Raw genomic sequence first — 21,594 nt, forward strand, 5'->3', positions numbered from 1 at the left:
TGCACATGGAAATCATCATCCCAACGATACAAACAATATAATAGGGTCTAAATTAGCCATTACCATTCAATAAAGTGATCTTGGAGGTATCGTGGATAGTTCTGTGAAAACATTCACTCAATGTACAGGAACAGTCAAAAAAGCTAACAATGTTAGGAAACGGATCAATAAGAGGACAGTAAATATCATGTCATTCTATAAAGCCACGGTACAACCACCCCAGGAATACCGCATGCAGTTCTGGTCGCCCCATCTCAAGAAAAGATATTAGAAATGGAAAAGGTACAGAGAAGGGCAACTGTCAAGGTTCCTCCCCCACTCTGAACTCTAGGGTACAGATGTAGGGACCTGCATGAAAAACCTCCTAAGCTTATCTTTACCAGCTTAGGTCAAAACTTCCCCAAGGTACAAAATATTCCACCCTTTGTCCTTGGATTGCCCGCTACCATCACCAAACTAATACTGGTTACTGGAGAAGAGCTGTTTGGACATGTCTTTCCCCCCAAAATACTTCCCAAAACCTTGCACCCCACTTTCTGGACAAGGTTTGGTAAAAAGCCTCACCAATTTGCCTAGGTGACTACAGACCCAGACCCTTGGATCTTAAGAACAATGAACAATCCTCCCAACACTTGCACCCCCCCTTTCCTGGGAAATGTTGGATAAAAAGCCTCACCAATTTGCATAGGTGACCACAGACCCAAACCCTTGGATCTGAGAACAATGAAAAAGCATTCAGTTTTCTTACAAGACGACTTTTAATAAAAATAGAAGTAAACAGAAATAAAGAAATCCCCCCTGTAAAATCAGGATGGTAGATACCTTACAGGGTAATTAGATTCAAAACATAGAGAACCCCTCTAGGCAAAACCTTAAGTTACAAAAAAGATACACAGACAGAAATAGTTATTCTATTCAGCACAGTTCTTTTCTCAGCCATTTAAAGAAATCATAATCTAACACATACCTAGCTAGATTACTTACTAAAAGTTCTAAGACTCCATTCCTGGTCTATCCCCGGCAAAGACAGAATATAGACAGACACACAAACCCTTTGTTTCTCTCCCTCCTCCCAGCTTTTGAAAGTATCTTGTCTCCTCACTGGTCATTTTGGTCAGGTGCCAGCGAGGTTACCTTTAGCTTCTTAACCCTTTACAAGTGAGAGGAGCTTTCCCCTGGCCAGGAGGGATTTCAAACGGGTTTACCCTTCCCTTTATATTTATGACAGCAACAAAAATTATTAGGCAACTGATGAAATAACTACCATATGAGGAAAGATTAAAGACTGGGGCTGTTCAGCTTGGATAAAAGATGGGGGCGGGTATGGGGAGATAAGATAGATGTCTATAAAACCACGAAAGGTGTGGAGTAAAAAAAAATGCATGTATCCAACCTTTTTATTTAAAGCAGTCTTTATTTCATCTCTCCTGTTCAATTTGAAATCTATAAGGCTTGTATTATTTTGTATGCTGCTGAGAACAACCCACACAAACCCCACTTCACAGGAAGACATTCAGAAGTCCCTATATCCCTGCTGAAGTAATAGTAAAACCTCCATGTTAAAAATGTTAGGGATTTGATAATCAAGTGAGATTCTTCTGAATAGCTTGCCCCTGTAGTGGCTTGGGTCTCAGTTTACCATACTGGAGCAGTTTACCATTTGAATTAAATGAAACCAGTAAACGCCAAATGATTTTGCTTATGGTTGAGGTGTAACATTGCTCTAGTTTGGTAATCAATTTCAGGCTCCCATCTAGATATGCTCATCTTGTAATTCATACACATAGACAAGGGTTCATTTTTGGATCAGTAGGTCAGCAACATGTGAAATGTAATCCACACATGATCCAGCTACTGAGGTAATTTATATTCTCAGGAGATACATCTGACTGCCCACCTTTTGGTTTCAGTTGTAAATTGTTCAGGTTTGTAATTTATCATGTAGCTTAGGTTTGCTGTCTATTGAGTTGTTCTGGTTACTAATTAAGTGTTCCATTCAAGGGCAAGAATGAGTCAGCCATGGCCTTTCTTCCCTTTTCATTTTTAAACACACATGCTAAGATACCTTCCACCCCTATGTAACAAGAAATCAAAAGGGAGAAAACCAGATAAATTGAAGTATGGTCAAAATGGTTACCTCACCCAGGGCAAATGCATCCAGCTGTCTTTTCTAGTGTTCCCACAAATGTAAATACTATGGAAAGGTAGTTACACCTAATAAAAGCCATTCCTGGAATGGATATTAGCCATACTTGTAAATGGGACAAAGTCACGGAGTTGTTGCAAAAAAAAGTCAAAAGCATCACAAACAGAGATGGGTGAACTGACTGGTTGAGTAGGCTTTCATGATACACAAATAACCTATTCTATAAATAGGAAGCTCCACAAATGTTGAAAAATAAGTATTATTTCCTGATGTGCCAAGATAAAGAAGGGCATATAGCTTTTGAAAGAAGCGTAATTGTGTATGTAAATTTCTGCAGGACATTAGGGAGGGATATTGGGCAACTCCCGCTTCCTTGCTTCACTCTGCCTTAATAGGATAAAATATATTCACAGATGCAGACATATCTAAATCTTTCAATGTAAGTGACACACAACTCTTACAGAATACAATAGTAGAGATCAACCTCAGGACCCTAGAACAATGACCATGTGATTACTTTTCATCTGGCATAATGAGCTTAGAAAGACATTTGTAGAACTGAAATTTCAGTTTTTAGTTATTCTGAGCAACTCAAAATCAGACTTGCTCATCACTATCCCAGGCACGAAGGATATGAAAATATTGTGCAGTTGTTTTATGGCTTAATATCAATACTAAAACTCCATTTTATATTTGAAGCCAGGTTTATTATGCTGCATTTTCCCCCATTCTGTTTCTAGGGGCATTAGTTTAATTGAACATTTCAGGTACATACTTGGGGTAGGAAGGCTCCGACAGAAGTTTCAGAACTCAGAAATGGAAAAATGTTAAAGCATAAAGCACAATATTTTAGGATGTCAAAAGGAATTTAAAAATTAAGTTGTACTGTACAGTTCTAATAGTAGCAAACATTAACCCTTGGCACAAATGTAAGAAAGGTAAACATATTTCAGTACAAAATAGTGTAGGAAACTTTTTAAAAAAAAAAGTCACAGGAAATCAAGGTGAGGGAAAGTTTTCCAACAAACAGCAGCATTTTCTTCACATTTTCTATCATTTGTGCAAATGCAGCATTAAGAAAACACCTTTATTTACAAAACAGAGGTAAGGAGACAGAAGTTAAAGCTCCACTTCCTTTCTTTTGTGACCTTTGCATCCTTCCAGATTCAGCAGTGTTCCATTGCCATAAAAAAAAAAATGAGGTTTTGGTTAATCACAGAAGAGATCTGAGTGTTAAGCTCATGCATTAGTGCTAACATGCAACTCATGCTAGGGTTGTCAGCTTGTCAATTAAATCATCAACAGTGTACACAAGAAGTTTCATGTCATCCTTCTCACTCATTCGGTGCTGACCAACTTTGCGGAGGATCACATCCACATCTGTGCTGACAACATGATCTGCAATTTGCATGGATACCTGCCATGGGACATCTTCATCCTTCATGCCATGGATAAGTTTTATAGGGCAGGTTATAGGAATAGGATTGCTCAAGAGACAGTGGTTTTCTGCTTCTTTAATGAACTCGTACGACAAACAATAAAACCCCTCCTCGTTGTGTTTTGTTGGCAGCTTCCATTCACCCTTTTCTTCTATTTCTTTTTGGACCTATTTAGAAAAGAAAAGGCAAAAGAATATTCCAGACAAGTGCGATTCACTATTAAAGAAGGCAACCAGACCCCTTAACTCTGTTTTTAGCACATTACTAAGAGCAAAAAAACCCAAAAAACCTCAAACTCTTACAAACTTATCCTTACCAGTTGAGGTCAGAAGGAGGAAGAGGGGTGTATTTGACCCATTCCTGTAACCCCCCTGACATTTGCAGGAGGGAAACACCCACAGTGAGCCTCAGAAGCCGATCTGTATCTCCCTCCCACAAACTTCAGCTATTCAAGGCTCTCACACAGCAGGCCTCTCAGCCATTACCCAGCCAAAAGACTCAGCAGCTCCCTACAACCGGTTTTAGTCCTGGTGAAGTCAACCAAGGCTCTGAAGAGTTCACTAACTGTCAATGAGTGAAATACTCATGGGGAATAGGGGTTTTTCCACTCACTGGCCTCCAAAGGCTTGCCATGAGCTCTCTCCTCTATCACACCTCAGGAGCTCCACAGAAAGGGAGAGGTGGAAATATTACCTGATCTGCTTTCCCCCATCCGAAGACCCCTGCACCCTCCAATCTCAACTGACTTCCCCCAAGTCTCCAGAGGCTCAGGGTTTCATTCCTTTGGAACTCCCAAAGAAATCACCAAGGAAGGGGACCCAATGAAGACGGGGGGGCTACCAGTGGGGGGGAGGGGAGAGAGAGATGATCCGAGGCCTTCCCTCCTTCCTGGGGAAATTCTTTGAGCATGCAGGAGTTAAGGCTCACAAAAAGAGAGACACATTTAGGAAGCCCATCAAAACCAAACCCTCCCACCCCAAAGCTTTTTGGTGGACATTCCTTCCCTCCACCCTTGAGGTCAGGTTATATTATAAGGTATCGCTAGCAAGAGCCAAAAAGCTACTATGCTGGAGTTCTGCACTCAGATGAATACTTCAATAATTACTGTGTCAAATTTGGAGCCCAAATCCAGTTGGTTTCAAATTATGCAGAAAAATCCTACTTCAACCCCATATCTAACCTACCAAATTTAAGTCAGATTCAACTGAAAGTTCATTTGCGACCTTAAAAGTAGTTGTCACAACTGTACCTGTATTCCCACTCTGTGCTCCAGCAAGGACACACATTTTAGTCTCCCAGACCCTCAGCTGTTACCTCTTCCGTTGAGAGACCCGTATCTCTTGCTCCTGATAGGGGTATGTCCAGGCTGCACAGCTCCCTGCCTACACTGTGAATTCCCCAGAAAGACAGACTACTTAAACAGGCCTGTGTCTGTGCTTTGCTTTTTCAGAGGCTATAAACAGTGTAATTGCCACAGTTACAAGTTACCACACAGCTTTTTCCTAAGCATGCACATTTACTCTTAAGATGAAAGCATTACAGAAGACCTACTAAAACAATAAAACCTACACGCAGGCTAATAAGCTTACCAGAGATCACCTCCAACTCCAACAAGGGCTCTGGTAAGCTATCGGTCCTTGAAACCCCACCAGAGGGTGTGTGGTTTCAAGTTCAGACAAGCTTTTACTCTGAACAAGCACCCATAGGCATACACCTTTCTTTCACTTGTGTCTTCAGAGACCATGAATAATCAATCAGACAATGGGTCTCCCCTCAGGGCACAGCTTCAAAAAGGTTGGGATAGGAACCTGCATTCACCTCCCCGCAGGTACTTCCTAGCGAACCCATTTAACTTGGTTTGTCCCAAAAGTTCCTTTTTGTCTGGCATATCGTTTGAAATAGTCCTTTGAAGCTTATTACACTTCTCCAGGGTTTACACTGGCCCCATATTCTTCCCCAAGAGATGTCATGTACAATCCCACAATAATACATCAATTTTGCATTCATGACACAAAGGATTCCAAAGCTATTTCAACTTAACACTGTAAGATCTTCCAAAGATATTGCAGGAAATTGCCCTATCTGTCACAGTAGTGTTGGTATATGAAGTTACTTTCTAGCCTTTGACATAGAATAGCTACACTTACCTCACTCTTTCCCTCCCCAACTCTTTGCTCAATCATCCTGCCTGTCATTCAGACCCATATCCCAGAAGTCATTTGACTCAGACTTCTCTCTAGGTCCTCAGTCAGGCTCTCCCTTTAGATCTTTCTGCACAAGATCTTTAAAAAACAACCTTCGTATCCATCCACGAAACTAAGACTTATCCAAGCCCTAATCATCTCACGTCTCAATTACTACAACATTCTTCCCTTTGGCCTTGACAAATGCCATTTTTCCCCATTCATATCCACTCAGAATGCCATTTTTCCCCATTCATATCCACTCAGAATGCTTCTTCAAATATCATTTTCTTAGTCTGCTGCTTTGACCACATCACCACTCTATCACCACTCTTTTCCCATGCCCCTGCACCGACCTCCCAGTTCCTTTTCTCTATCAAATATGAGCTACATGTCTTCACTTTCAAGGCTCTTCACTGCTTATCTCCACCCTACTTATCTCTCATTCACTATTGAAATGTCAATTCCTGCCTCTGTTCAGTCCATGTTACCAGCCTCAATGGGCCACTTGTTAAATTTTCAAACCAGCATCTTTTTGCTTTCTCCTTTGCTGCTCCTAATATATGGGAGGTGCTCCTGGTAAAAAGTGCAGAGCTACCTACCTCTTATCCCCCTTCATAACCCTCCTCAGAACTCTTTGCCGTGATGCCTACAAAATCCTGACAATAGTTAGATTGCTGGTGTGATGAGACCACTGCCTATTATGCTGACCAATACTGTCTTTGTACTCCATCCATCCGATGTCTCTTTTTCTTATACTTAGATTTTAAGTTGCTTGGGGCAGGAATTATCTTTTTGTTTTGTGTTTGTACTGTGCCTAACACAACGAGTCCCTGGTCCACAATTAAGGCTCCTATATACAGTGGTTGTAACAAGTCTTCATTTTAACTAATTCTGACAATTTCACTCAGAAATTTCACTATTTTGCAGGCTGTTCACTCATCAACTCTTACAGTCCATTTAACCATACGACACAAAATGAAAACTTTTCGTAAAGGGATTTCACACCAGCAAGTTTTCAAAATTTGCAAAAACAGAACATTTAAAGCCATTAGCATTTACCTCAAGGGGAAGTTGTTTAAAAGTTGTTACAAGATAGTCTGCAGCTACAGCTACTCCGACTAAAGCAGCCACCTTTTCTGGACGAGCTATTGCTGCATGAAGCATAAGCCATCCACCTAAGCTGGATCCCACTAGAATCTTAAAATAAAATTTGAAAAAAAACAAAACAAGAAAAAGTCAGTGATTTTTTTAATCTAAAATTTACTGTTTTTTTTTTAATTAAACCAAAATATTTTCAGTTTTGTTTAGCTACTTAACCCTGGGGCATAATCTTGCTGCCCTTACCCAGCAGAACTGCTGTCATTTCCAGTGGGAATTTTGCCCGAGTAAGCATCACAAGATCTGGCTTTTAACTACTGTTTTTTGTTCGGTGGGGCAAGTTATTGATTTTTCAGACTGACCCACTGTAAACAAAATGAGAACTGAAATGTAGTTGAGTGTCAAGTACTTTACTTTTTATTTTTCCAGCTGTGGAAGTGCTTTAACATTTGATGTTTCTTTCTTCTCATTAATAAAAGTCAGACAAACACCACACAAAACAAGTTTTAACACATTACAATAGTTCTAATATTCGCTCTGAGCTACATTAGAATTACTTAGTAGAACTCCCTCATTAATTTAAACTGAGCTGTATGTAGTATTTGAAAGCGACCATTGCCATGGTATCTATGCAATGGACAGCTTAACACTGACTTCTTGACTTTATTCTGTTTTGAACTAAAATGGTTTCTCCTCAAATTGTTTCATTACCTAACCTACTTTATTTTACATTTAGTGTTGTTCTACAATGTTATGTCCATTGCTATTAGCTTGTTGATCAGCACCTCCATCCCTGTGTAAGGTACTTCATGACTTACATGTTTTTGTTCCATTTGAAACAACTCAAACCAGAAATGAGTATAAAGGTAATTCTTTTTTTTTTTTTTTATAGAAGATCATTCACAAGGACCGTTAAACTGTATTTCTGGCTATGTAATGCTTTAACTTGGGAGAACAGTTTCTGCTATATTTAAAAATAAAATATAACCTGTGGTCCATCTGTGAGTTCATCCAGTACAGACAAAACATCCTTCCTCCACTTTCCAACCGTACACTCTTGAAGATTACCATCCGAACTTCCACATCCTGTATAATCAAATCTGCAAGTTAACAGTCGAGATAAAAATTTAATATTACTTACAAAACAAGCTGCATCAGACAGTACTTACACAGAACAGGAACAATACTCTTGACTATTAATCAGAATTAAACAATTGCAATAAAGACAACATACCTCATAATCATCGAGGTTTGCAGAAATTTCAGTTGAGAGAGAAAGTTACTCTTAGACGTCAAATCATATACATAGGGATTTGCGAGCACGAGACAACTAGGAGATGCAGTGCACCCATGCACTAAACTAGCTCATTAAATCTGCAAATCCAAATTTAACCCGGACATATGGACAGGACTGTCCTTGAAGAACGAGCCAAAGACGTACATGATTTTTTCATGGCAAGCGTCTCCTTCATATACTATACATGGTTCATAAATGTGTTGTCAAGTACTGAGACTGTACATCCTTATTACATTCTGTACCTTCTTAAAACAATGTTTCATCTGTACTATGCAACTCCTTTCACTAGTATACTCCTTTAAACCCACTCAAGATACTTGACCAATAGACACTAATCAGTATTCATAAGATTTAGCAGTGGAGACATCACAAATAGCATTCTATACAAGAGCTAAAACGAGAGCTCTGTTCTAAGGCCCAAATCCCGGGGCTCCAAGCAGGAGTCCACCAACACAGGATAGAGTTTAAGCATGCAGTAATTATTTAATTTATATGTATTAACCATAATATAAGTGAAGATTTCCAATTTCAAAGATTTTTCATTTTTATTCTGATACTCTATTTCATGAAGCATATCACTCAGGTTAGAACAGAGATAATTACAATTTCAATGAGTCATGCAAGTGTGCTGAAAAATTCATTTTACTGATTTAAATAACCTCTGCATAGAAAAGATGAACATATCTCCGAAACAGATTGGCAGTGACACCATCACAAGAAGCAGATGTTCTCTTATATTGCATGCTTTCAATCAAAATCTAACAGGCTGAAGTGGGGGAAGAATTTTCAGCATCTTAGACGTATTTTCACAGAATTCCTCATTTCTGGCTGCCATACTATAATACATGCTAGTTTCTCTAACCAATCTTCTTGACTGTACCTTACAAAGGCATGACCGAGAGATTTGCAGAAGTCCTCGAGTGCAACTGCTTTCTGCCCATTCATATTTGAATTAAGGCCTGGGAGGAAGACAACACCTGGGTTCTTGCCTTTTATCTTATTATAAGCTAGATTTGGACGATCAGGTCGACTAAGGAAACTGATTGATGACTTCTGTCTGCAAGCTTTAGAAAAAACAAAAAAAAGACATTTTATAAAGAAAATCATCATCAGAAATACTTAAGTACTTGCGGTAAGATACCAGAAAACATTAGAAATCATCTTGAAACAAAATATTTTAGTTTAAGTAAAACAGTCAATCACAACACAGCTTGGCAATTATGTTCAATACTATCTATTTGGACAATTTCAAATCTTTAGGGACCCCCCAGCTATCCGGATGAAAAAAGCAAGATGATATTCAAGTCATTCAATACTAACAGTTTCACTCTAATCAGAAACGTGATTGACTAACCCTTGCCAGTTTTTAAAAGGGTTTGCACACAACTGAACGTTACTGAATCTTGATTTGTTAATGATGTTAATTTCATATTTCCTCAATAAATTTAAACTAACCGGATAACTAAAGTTATTTATTTGTGCTTCCTTTTTATTTGCCTCTCTGCTATTCTGAAGTAGGTTTTTCAAAATTAATCTTAAGAAGTGAAGTTATTATTTACATGGTACCATAGGTGTGGAACAAGCTACAATCAAAGGCAATCAATCCTCCACAGAGAACTAAAAACCCAGACCATCTCCTGCCCAGAGTCCCACTGTAATCAATGTTAAACAGAATGGGGATCGGTTGGGAGGAGGTGAGAACAATGAAACAAGCTTTGAAATTTTCCAGCATAAGAAAACCAATACATGCAAGTAACATTACTGTACGGAGAGCCCAACAGAAATTCAATAAATAAAAGGTTAGTCAAACTTTAGTAGCGCAACAATCATCATCCCAGTAATGCCAACTTAGTCTGGAGACTACTGCTAGTTATTTTGTTCCTTTTCAATTGATTCTTCAATATTAATGGGGCAATCAGAAATCTGTATGGTAAAAGCTTTTTTTCCAAGACTCATAACTCCATCCTAAATTGATGCTACTTATACAGTCTCAACAGTATGTATCAACGAGGAAAAAAATCAAACACATTTTCCTCTTTTTTCAGCTTACTAATCAGAAAAACCTAGAAGTCTTAGAATTTCATGTATTGGAGTCTTGAACACCATGTTCTCAAGTTGCCCAATTTAAAAAAAACAAAAAAACAACAAAAACCTTAGAACTGACACTTGGTCTTCCTGTCACTTGTAGGTGTACAGACACTACTCTTTGAAACAACAGGCTTGAGAGTGGATACCAGTGGGTTTTCATTGCTGAGTAAAGCTCCTGTGAAATGTCGTTTTCTAAATTTGCTATTCAGTTCTTCATCCACATAACATAGGCTTCTATATCATATAAAAGAAGAAGCTGAAGGTGTGAAATTCTAGCATCTGAAAACAAGACACAAAATCTCTTTTACAAACGGGTAAGCATTGTTTTTTTAAAATTTTTTTTTTTAGTTTAAATTAAATACAAATTCACTTTCTAAAAATAAAGCTATTTAAAATTAAATCTGAAATTGACAACCTATATTAAGGCCTAAACTTATTAAAATAACTTAAAATCATTTAAATTAAATACAAAAAAATTGTATTCAGCAGCACATGTTTGCTGCTGAAGTTTTAAAGAAAGTCAAACCACTGAACTGGTGGGAGTCACTGGCTAAGCACCTGGAATCAGCGTTTGTTGAAGGGCTAAACCAGCTTTTGACAGCGGTAGCCTCTTCTACCACTATAGAGACAATATGTTCTTCATTTCAATATATCCAATTAGTTCAGTTCAATGACTAGTTCCTTCATATAATTTAAAATAAAATAAATAAATAAAAATCAACTGGGAGTTGAAAAAACAGCAATGCTTGTTTTCCTCTTTCAATCTATGCATAAAACTAGTCGTAGATCTCGTTCTCTTATTAATTTTAAGATCTTGAAGGACATGTGGAGACCTGGAACAATAAGTTCCATTTCACCAAATTTAAATAACACTTGCTTTGCTTAATAAACGTATTCATTTTAAATTAAAACCTGTTGTGATAAACTTTTTTCTTATCCATCGTTCATCGTTTTCTAACATCATAAAGCTAAAAATTAACAAGTTCTATATAACTGCTTAAATGAGCGCATACAGATAGTGTGTGCTCATGGTCAGCAAAAAAAAAATCAAGTTTAGTATAATGGTTATATTTAGGTGTAAATCAATGTGTTTGAATGGTTATCAATCAATGGAAAAAACCCAACCTTTTTATATGAAAAATAGATAAAATGTATAAATATCAAATGCTATTAAAATCAAATGACTTAAATCAAGGTTTCTTGCTTGCTGATTTAAAGAATAATTTTCTTTTTTTCTTTTAAATCACAGCTCTGCAAACTAAGATCTGTGATTTAAAATCAATCCACCCAGCTTGAAGAAAAAAAATCATGTAAAAAGTTATAGAAAGTCTTCAGGCAACATTGCTGCTTGCTCTGCTACAGTTGTATTTGATATTTGAGTCTGGCAAGGCCTAAAGCTATCCTGTGATTTATGGCTCAATCATAAAATGATTAATTTGGCAAAAGCAGCTTTTAGACGTTGCTAGAAATATGACCCCTCTGCAAAGTCTGATCAACCATGAGAGTCTGTGCTGATGAGGTAACAACTGTGATTAGGAGTTATTGTTTCATTATCTTTTCACACGTTATCTTGCTAGATACTTTTAGCAAAGGAGATCTATGGAAACTCTAGACATTCTCCTCTCTACCATCTGAGGTTCAGTAAAGGTCTTATTAAGCCAACTCACTTTTTTAAATCTCCTCTGGACTCAGTTACTTCAGTTCCAAAACCCCCTGTCACTACTAAATCATTTAATAACATCAATGGAGACACTATCTAGTTATTATACTACATGCTAAAATGACAGTCGCCTGTCTAGGCCGTTTACATAATTGATACAACAAAGATTGCCTGCATCATTTCCCGCCACTGGGCTTTTGATAGTGGCGGGTCTGCTTTGTGCGATCAGAAACCAAGTTTGGTGGACCCTTTCTATCACTATGAAAGTCTCAATGGCCAGAAAAAATGCTTGCTATGTATTAATACCACTACTTTTTAAGCTAGATCCCTGAGTTGAGGGGTTTTATTTCAATCAATGTGTATTACAACCTCATGCCTTCTCTTCTGATTCCTCATATGAATTGAGCATGCTCAATGCTGGTCATTTTTCACATTCTCCTTTGTAATTTTAATATTCTGTATCAGTAAAGAACACAATTCAGATCCTTGGACTCATTGGGAGCATTAAATTTTGAGCAGTGATAGCCAAACACCTCATTTCAAATCCTTAAACCTTTCTAGAACCAACAATGAGCTGCTTGTAATTGACTATTCCATCTCATGGCACCTTAGCTAAGTTAACTGTATCTAATGGAAATAACTGTTCAATTACGTTAATTAAGTACAAATACTGACACACAAAATGATGATTAATTTCAAATTTAAAAAAAGTATACCCCTCTACTAGCAACACTGTAGTTAGACAGCCAACCTCTGAAAGGCAAGTTCAAGTACATTTATTGCTGTATGATAACTTCAGTCAGAGAATGAAATCCATCACTTATTTAAGAAGTTACAACAGCAGTTTTTTCTTGATTTAATTTCAAAATTAATAAAATGAAGCTCAGAAAAGCTTCAATGAAAAGACAGAATTGCCACAAGGGCTTTCTAAAAACTAAAATCCTTTATCATAAAAATGTTTCGGTATAAAAGGCTGGCTGAATATTAGAGAATACTCAAGTGGTACAAACCGTCGCCAATGTTGAGAGATAGCACAGATGTACCAGTAAGTAAACAACAGTATGCTCCCATAAACTCACTGCCATTAGGCAATTTCAGTAAGTTGACAAAATTTGCTGACTCAAAATGAAATGGTTATTTTGGGTGAAAATTTTACCAGATTAATCACAGATTAAAAGGCAAAGTTAGTTTCTGGAGATACTGAAGAGTACATACCACTAACATCCTGAAAATATTTTGAAGTCACTGTCATACTTAGAGGAATCAACTTGTTGCCAAACAATTTTAAACTCAGACTGAAGCCAGTCTTCCCCATGAAGTCTCTTAATACAGTAGTTATCTTAATAACAATAAAACAATATTTTCAAGAGTCCCACTGCAGCTAGATAAAGCATCCTCCAAGTAATACTGTAGAAGATATTTCAATAAGCTTCTCCGTTTAGCAGAAAGAACCAATCCCAAACACAAGGAAAGTAACTGTTTGAATTGCTGTTTAGAAGATGATCAAGTTACCAGTTAAATATAAAAGGCTTATGATTAATAGGTAGGGGAAAATTTCAGAGATTTAAAGCCAAATTTTCATGTCCTGTTCACTCAAAAGTGAGTGGAAACAAAAACAAAAAAATGTCAATTTTTAAGTTCAAGAAATGCATTCTAATAAAGGGAACGCTCCCTAGGCCACAGGAATAGGTGTATTCTAAAGGAAGCAAATTTACTCCTGATGGGAGAAGCTTCCTGTGCAGCTCTAACCCCTCTGGTTATTACTGGACATGGCAATGTTGAGTGAAATGGGGCTGTAGCATGGAGACTAGGGGTAGTTGCAAGAAACTTAAGGATCCCGGCTCCAAAATGGTGATAAATCATGGACTTAACATGGCGTGTCTAGATATTGCAACAAAGATGAAAAAAGTGACAGACAGTTAAGAACGGGGATCTGGTTCTGATACCATTTTATTAAGTCATAATGACTCCATTACTAGGTATCCCAACCCTATATAATGGGAAGAATAGTTACTTTTCAGCAACTGATGAAATACTGACACAAAGAAACTGGTTCAAGACTGAGCTTCACCCATAAAAGCAAGGAAACTGAGTGATCAGTTCCTCAATGTCATTTAAATATAGTTCTCTAGTTTCAATGCCATCTTTAGAAAGCCCTTATCATGTACCTAAGATGACATGATGGACTATAATGATTCCTTGGAGCCTTTATTTATTGTACAGAACCAGGATGAAACCAGCATTTTAGCTGGAGTTGTTAGATTGATCTTTCAGATAAAGATGACCACATTTGTCATGTCAGCTAAAAAGCCTAAGCAAAAGTATCTGGTTTTCTCTCTCCACATACCATAAGAGCAAGAAACCAGTTATCAACAAGGATATGTGACAGAGGAGATACCGAATGCTGTACGTCTGAACTGAAGGCTGCATCTGGAATAACATGTGAAAATGCATAGCACAAAAGGCTACCAAATTTACATGTCATTTCTGTCCAGTAGGATTCTGATAATTTATCATTCCTGCCCTCCTCCAAGCTTTTAAGATGAACACTACCACTATGAACAATGCTGCTTAAAATTCATGGTATGCAATGAAGAGTACTTTTAACATAAGTATCTCTCTGTTGTGGTTGTCTTTTTTCCCTGTCTGTTTTATTCTATTTCTGCTTGGAGGACTCCAGCGAGAAACTGCTGAATTGGAATTCATTTGCAAATTGGATACTATTAATTTAGGCTTAAATAGAGACTGGGAGTGGCTAAGTCATTATGCAAGGTAGCTTATTTCCCCTTGTTTTTTTCTACCTCCCCCCCCCCCCGACTTTCTGGTTAAACTTGGATTTATGCTGGAAATGGCCCACCCTGATTATCATGCACATTGTAAGGAGAGTTGTCACTTTGGATAAGCTATTACCAGCAGGAGAGTGAGTTTGCGTGTGTGGTTTTTGGAGGGGGGCTGCGGGGGTGAGAAAACCTGGATTTGTGCTGGAAATGGCCCACCTTGATTATCATATGCATTTTAAAGAGAGTGGTCACTTTGGATGGGCTATTACCAGCAGGAGAGTGAGTTTGTGTGGGGGGGCGGAGGGTGAGAAAACCTGGATTTCTGCTGGAAATGGCCCAACTTGATGATCACTTTAGATAAGCTATTACCAGCAGGAGAGTGGGGTGGGAGGAGGTATTGTTTCATAGTCTCTGTGTATATAATGTCTTCTGCAGTTTCCACAGTATGCATCCGATGAAGTGAGCTGTAGCTCACGAAAGCTCATGCTCAAATAAATTGGTTAGTCTCTAAGGTGCCACAAGTACTCCTTTTCTTTTTGCGAATACAGACTAACACGGCTGTTACTCTGAAACCTGATAAATTTAATCTGTCAGAAGTGCATTTGCTTGGAAAAGAGTATACGGACACAATTTCTAATGACCATCTGCTAAAGAGGTACAGATTCCTCACTGTGTGATTTGGGGGATTTTTGCCCATGCAGACACACAAGTTGTTTTTATAGTTCATGTTGTCCCACTACCCACAAGTTACTGAGGTTTGAAAATTTCCATGGTCTTGCACATATTAGAACAGTTAAATTGGAGGGCCTAGTTAGGGTAGGACAAATCATCTACATCAGGGGTTTCCTCAACCTTTTTCCTACTGAGCCCCCGCAACATGCTATGAAAACTCCAGGGCCCAGCGGGTGGAAGGGCAGGCTTGGGGCTTTAGTGCTAGCCACTGGGCAAGGGGGCCCTCGGCATAGTTGATTTCTACTTTGGAAGGGAGCAAGACCTGCCAGGGCTTGGGCCAGCTCTGCACAGCAGGGCCTGGGGAGGGAGCATCACCTTCACTCCCAGACTCACCTCAGTCCACCTTGTCTGGGTTGTAGGGGGCATGCATCCACAAATTATAACTTGGAGGGGGAAGAGGGGGGAGCACTCAGCTCAAAAAGTTTGAAAACCAATCATGGTGCAGGGAGAGGAAAAGCTAGGGGCAGTATGCAGGCACGGGGGTAGCTCAGGGTGCATTCAGGGAGTAGCTAGGGGCTATGTGCTGGGAAGGTTGCGGTCACTGCTCCACAAGGGCTCTGGCCACCCTAGAGCCGTGTCCCCCCACCTGGGCAGCTCTTACTGGCTGCAGGAGCAGCTCCCAACCCCCTTTGACTGAGAAGCAGCCACAACCCTGGGCAGCAGCAGGAGACGACAGGGGAGCGCTGTGGCTGCCCACCCTATGGCACTGCCCCGCACTGCCTGGCTCCCACCTCCAACCTGGCCAGGAAGCAGGGCCTGTGGGGGAGGAAGGGTGGTGGGGAGTAGAGATAGGGGTGTGGAACTGCCCCAGGACCACTCTGCTCTGGGGCTGCAGTTTGGGGGGCGGGGGGCAACATCCCTGGTACCTACCCCTCAACTCCCCTGATGGGCTTGGGGCTTATACCCCACAGGGCATCAGGACTCAGAGCTAGTAGATCCCCTGAACCTGACTCTCAGTCCCATAACGGGCCACATACCCCCAGTTGAGAACCACTGATTTCCACTACATAATTATAAACCAAGTCAGATTTTTATTGGTGTATTGAACACAATAAATAATTGTTAGTTTAGTTAGAGGAACACATACAGGCACACTAATTCAAGATGGCCACACAAGGCTTTTCACTTTTGAAAACACAGACTAGGCTGAAGGCTTCAGTGCCATTAAGCTTGATGCAAATTTATGGCTGAATTAGTTTTACACATTGGAGAGATTAAGAAAATGCTCATATACTGTATACTTCAAAAGACCTCATGGGTTTCTATAATATTTAAAATTAAATCCACTTTTTAGCAGCTTTTCAGTTGTCAACGAAGCAAAGTCATTTGGGAACATTTCCCCTCCTATATATGATCTGTGAAATGCTAAGGTGAGTCTGAACCTTTTGACATATTAGCTCAGATTCTTAAAGCTATATCATAAGCACTATATAATATTGACACATTAATAATTTCCAGTGACCAACCTTTCACTAATGAAAAACAAATGCATACCCAAATAAAATCTGCTGGGCCTCTATAATATTAATTCAAGGTTGACCTAGTGATGTAGTTCAGTAGATACAGAAATGCTAGGCATTAAAACAAGTGGACCTTGACAGTATCACACCACAGAACTGTCCTGCAGCAACTAAGATCTAGCCTCCTGTTACCCTAAAGGCTATGTTCACAACATCTCCTTTTTACTTACATGTGTGCACAATTATAACTTGCAACAGATACACTATGTTGATAAGTAAGACAGTAAATATTGACCATTGCTCTTTAAAGCTGCTATAGTACTTTGAAGCAAAAAGTTAGTCATGTTTGAAGAATTGTTTTTTTAAAAAGGTTACTATCACAATGAAAAGCAAAAAAACCTTTTATACTTTTTCAGTTCGCACAGTGCATTTAACAGCATTGTCTGTAGTCTGGTATATTATCTTGTTCTGTAGTCGAAGGGGTTGTTTGCACACCAAAGAATTAAAAAGAAGAGACAGTACAAGCTAAAAAAAAAAAAGAAAAAAATCTAATGCTATTCTGGGCAGACAGAGAACCTAAAAGCAATGTTCCTCCCTCCATCAATTTTTTTTTAAATTGGCCCTGAACCTACAATCTGATCCACCCAAGCAGGCAGATGCCTGAAAATTTGGAAAGCTAATCTGGGTTTATCAATTTCTGTACAGCAACTTCTATGTTCTCAATAACTCATTCAACTCAGCACAAACATAGAAGAAGAAAAAAAAGATCTTTGGGATACAAAACACTGTTCATGGTAAACAGCTTTGAATATATATAGTTACCACACCTTGAGCCCTTTTTGTCATGACTCCTCCCCTTTACTTTTCCTGACAAATAGTATGAGATGACAACACATGAACCATGTAGTTCATACTTTATATATGGCTTTTATAAGTGCTTCAAATTATACAAACCAAAGTAGAAATGACTGCAATTCAAAGGTGAAAAGTGGTAAACAGTCAGTATATAGCACAAACACTTATCTATGGGAAAGGAGTGTATAAAACAGGGGAGAGGAAAGGAAAGAATTTTGGCCAAAGGAACATTCCTGTCCTCTTCCACTCCTTGTCCATACAGTGCTGGAAAAATTGCACCACTTTAACTATACTGGTATGGTTTAGCAGTATAAGTGGGGATGCAGTTACCTCAGTACAAAACGTGTTTGTATTGGTATTGATAGTACCATGTGGAAAGGGGAATAACTACCAGTAAAAGAAATAAATTTGTTCACAGTTACTGTACATTTTGTAGCTCCAGTTTAAGTGGTATATAACAAATTATTCAAAAATCAAAGTTCTCTACAGCCTCTATATCTAACAGACTCACAGACTGATATTGCTAAACTGGTTCAGAACTCCGATTCTGCTGAAACAATATGGCTGGATTGCACAGACTAAATTATATTTCAACCGATTTCAGAAACAGTTATACAGGTAACACTCTACTGATGGGTTTCAGAGTAGCAACCGTGTTAGTCTGTATTCGCAAAAAGAAAAGGAGTACTTAATAAATTGGTTAGTCTCTAAGGTGCCACAAGTACTCCTTTTCTTTTTACTCTACTGATGTTGTCTAGATAAATAATTGCACTTAAATGTGAGTTCTGAATTAAATTTAGCTAACTTCAGTTGAGAACAATGTAATTGGGTCTGTCTGTACAGCCTGGTGATAATACTTAAGTAGTAAATAAGCTAAGTCTGTTTCAGATAATTTTGGTGCCATTTTCCTGGAATGACAGATTTGATATATCTCAAGAAATACTATGTGAACAACTTAACATTTCCCCTTTATTGTTTTATTGCAAGGGCTTGCACACTTTGTTTCAGTGAAGGTATGGACTAAAAGCTTCCTAAGGGCTCAAGGCTGCTTTTAATATTTATTAAAGCAATCTACAGTCAGCTGTAACCAGCATACAGTGTTTTAGGGGAAGCCTACTCAGATCAAGGTGGAGCATCAAAGGCAGTGGGAAGGCATGGTAAGCCTCACCACACCATGAACAGATGACAAGGCAATGGCAGAATAGGTCAGACCCTAGCTACATGTCAAAAGAACAGGGTTTAAAAAAAACAAACAAAATAACAAAAACACAACTAGATAAGTTCATGGAGAATATGTTCATCAATGACTATTAGCAAAGATGGGCAGGACTGGTGTCTCTAGCCTCTATTTGCCAGAAGCTTATAATGGATGACAGGGGATGGATCACTTGATGATTGCCTGTTCTGTTCATTCCCTCTGGGGCACTTGGTCTTGGTCACCGTTGGACGACAGGATACTGGGCTAGATGAACCTTTGGTCTGACCCAGTATGGCCGTTCTTATATTCTTAAGGCAGGGTGAAGCATTGTCCAAGCTGAGACCTTCCTCATGAGCCCTCCAGCCCTGACATCCCCACTATGAAGCAGCCTGAGAAAGAGCTACACTTCTGAAAAAGGACACTACATGTATGTATGCCCCTAGAACACCCAGCACGGCAGTCCACAAAAAAGATCGAGATTAGGGTTGCCACCTCTGAGGTGCCACACGCCAGGGCACCCAGGATGACCCTGAGCCTGGAACCCGGGGCAGCTAGCGGTGTGGGCCTAGCACGCCACAGACTCCCTCAGGCAGTTACTTCGAGAAAAGAAGCGCTCCTGGGAAAAGCCCGACGGGGGGCAACCCCAGTCTTGACACCAGGGCAACAAGAACGAGTGACATCCAACCCTGGAGGGCCGAAGGGTGGTAGGGCTCCCCTCCCCCGTAAACAGCACGGGGGCGGGGGGGGGGAGGGGGTCCACAGGGATCACGTGCTGACAAAGCTCCTCCAAAGGACCCAGGCCCCCTCCCCGCCCGCGGGCGGGACCCACGTCACAGCAGAGCGCGCCCAGGCCCCGCCCCCCAGGGCCGCCTGAGCCGGGCTGGGCGCAGGTAACGGCCTGGCCCCGCGCTTACCCGCAGACCGCAGCAGCAGCGAGGCGCGGCCGGCCCCGGACCCCGCGCAGCGGGCAGCGGCCCTGCCCCAGGTCAGTCCCCGCAACCACAGCGCCCAGATCCCGCCGCCCGCCGCTGCCATGGCCCGCCCTCGTCGTTTCCCGGTAGCTTGGGGAAGAACTGAGCATGCGCCGTTGCGTTCCCAGCTGAGCGGGCGCCCTCCAACGTGATGCAGACGCTGCGTCGGCGCTTAAAAACCAGACTACGAGAAAGTGCGCAGGCGCTTGCGCGTGACCAAAACAGAGGGAGGACTGCGCAGGCGCCTCCTCCTGGAGGCGGACAGGCAAGGGGGAGCACGCGTGCGCCTTGAGGCCGAGCCTGGGGAGCTGACTCATTGGTCCCCTGGGGAGGGAGGGATCCTCATTCGTCGGAGGTGCAGGCGCCAATCAGCGCCAGGGAGAGCTTGGGCCAGCCCCAAGCAGGGGGAGTCCTGCCGTGCCCGGGGCATATGCCGCGTTCCCGGCAGAACAAACCGCCTGCCCCGCCAGGTTGCCAACGTTCTAACAGCAGAAAACGGAACGCCCCTCCTCCCCCCCCCCACTTTGCAGCGGGCGGGGGAGCTGGGGCGCAGGCTCCAGCTGGGGGAATGGGCTCCGGGGTGGGGCTGAGGATGAGGGGTTTGGGAGGGGGCTCAGGACTGGGGCAGGGGGTTGGGGGGCAGGAGGGTTCCCGCTGGAGGTGCAGGTTCTGGGATGGGTCCCCAGGATGAGGCGTTTGGGGTGCAGGAGGGGGCTCTGGGCTGAGGGGATCAGAGGGCGGGAGGGGGCTCAGGACTGGGGCAGGGGGTTGGGGGGGCAGGAGGGGGGGTGAGGGTTCCCGCTGGAGGTGCAGGTTCTGGGATGGGTCCCGAGGATGAGGCGTTTAGGGTGCAGGAGGGGGCTCTGGGCTAGGGCTGAGGGGATCAGAGGGCGGGAGGGGGCTCAGGGCTGGGGTAGGGGGCTGAAGCGTGAGCGAGGGTACAGGCTGTGGGCTTCAGGAATTGCTGACATCTATGTGGCTGCGCTCCCAGGAAGCGGGGAGTAGAGGGACTACTCGAGGGGCTCCACGCGCTGCCCCTGCCTGCAAGCGCCACCTTGAGTGCCGGCTCCCCAGCTGGCCAGCTAAAGCGATGGAGCTGGCACGCAGGGCTGGGGCAGTACGGAAAGCCCCTCCGGCTGCCCCTCTGCCGAGGAGTTGGAGGAATTGCCACCGCTTCCCAGGAGCCTTGTGGAGCTGCCGGGCAGGGAGCCTGCCTGGCCAGCTGCGGGCGGCCAACTAGATTTTTAATGGCCCGGTCAGCTGTGCCGACCGGAGCTGCCAGGGTCCCTTTTCAGGATTTATATAAAATAAAGGTGGTAGTTTTAGTCCAGCTTTTAGGCGTCCGCAGTACAAAACCCACCACCCCATATTTGCAACCTTATTGGGAGTCTCAGCAGATGAATCAAGAATTACATAGGCCATAGAGACTAAACTAACATCTTTTGCCTTCAGGTCAAGATCAAGCATGGAAAAAACTTGAACTTCTGCTGTTCCTGTTCTGTGGATAAATAAAAATTAAGGGCTGGCAATTCACAATTCTCAGACTAAGGTTTATTACAAAAAGAAGGAAGGTTAATGAAAGATATGCACATGCGATGTAGGCAGGTAGTATTCTTCAAAAGATAGTTTTTAGGTACAACATAACACACTATTTTCCACAGTTCTTTTATGGAAAAAATTATTG

At 41.3% G+C, this 21,594-nt stretch overlaps 1 protein-coding gene and 1 long non-coding RNA gene across 3 annotated transcripts; one reads left to right on the top strand and one right to left on the bottom strand.

The window, feature by feature from the left end:
- Positions 1 to 2,831: 2,831 nt before the first annotated feature.
- On the bottom strand, positions 2,832 to 20,075 carry ABHD10 (abhydrolase domain containing 10, depalmitoylase). 2 transcript variants are annotated; one of them, XM_073306080.2, is made up of 6 exons: positions 19,854 to 20,075; positions 9,047 to 9,230; positions 7,858 to 7,969; positions 6,831 to 6,968; positions 3,564 to 3,752; positions 2,832 to 3,303 (listed from the first exon to the last, which is right to left on the bottom strand). In XM_073306080.2, the coding sequence occupies exons 1-6, from the start codon at positions 19,972 to 19,974 to the stop codon at positions 3,238 to 3,240; spliced, it is 810 nt and encodes a 269-aa protein (XP_073162181.1). In that variant the 5' UTR covers positions 19,975 to 20,075; the 3' UTR covers positions 2,832 to 3,237. The 2 variants fall into 2 exon arrangements, with proteins under 2 accessions (XP_073162181.1, XP_073162170.1); XM_073306069.2 differs by having other exon boundaries at positions 2,832 to 3,752; positions 19,854 to 20,071.
- On the top strand, positions 19,119 to 21,458 carry LOC140895708 (uncharacterized). The gene is made up of 2 exons (XR_012154316.2): positions 19,119 to 20,175; positions 21,363 to 21,458. It is a non-coding gene; the product is annotated as an uncharacterized LOC140895708 (long non-coding RNA).
- Positions 21,459 to 21,594: the final 136 nt, after the last annotated feature.

This window comes from Lepidochelys kempii, chromosome 1, assembly GCF_965140285.1.
Source record: "Lepidochelys kempii isolate rLepKem1 chromosome 1, rLepKem1.hap1, whole genome shotgun sequence".
Classification (NCBI taxonomy): Eukaryota; Metazoa; Chordata; order Testudines; family Cheloniidae; genus Lepidochelys; species Lepidochelys kempii.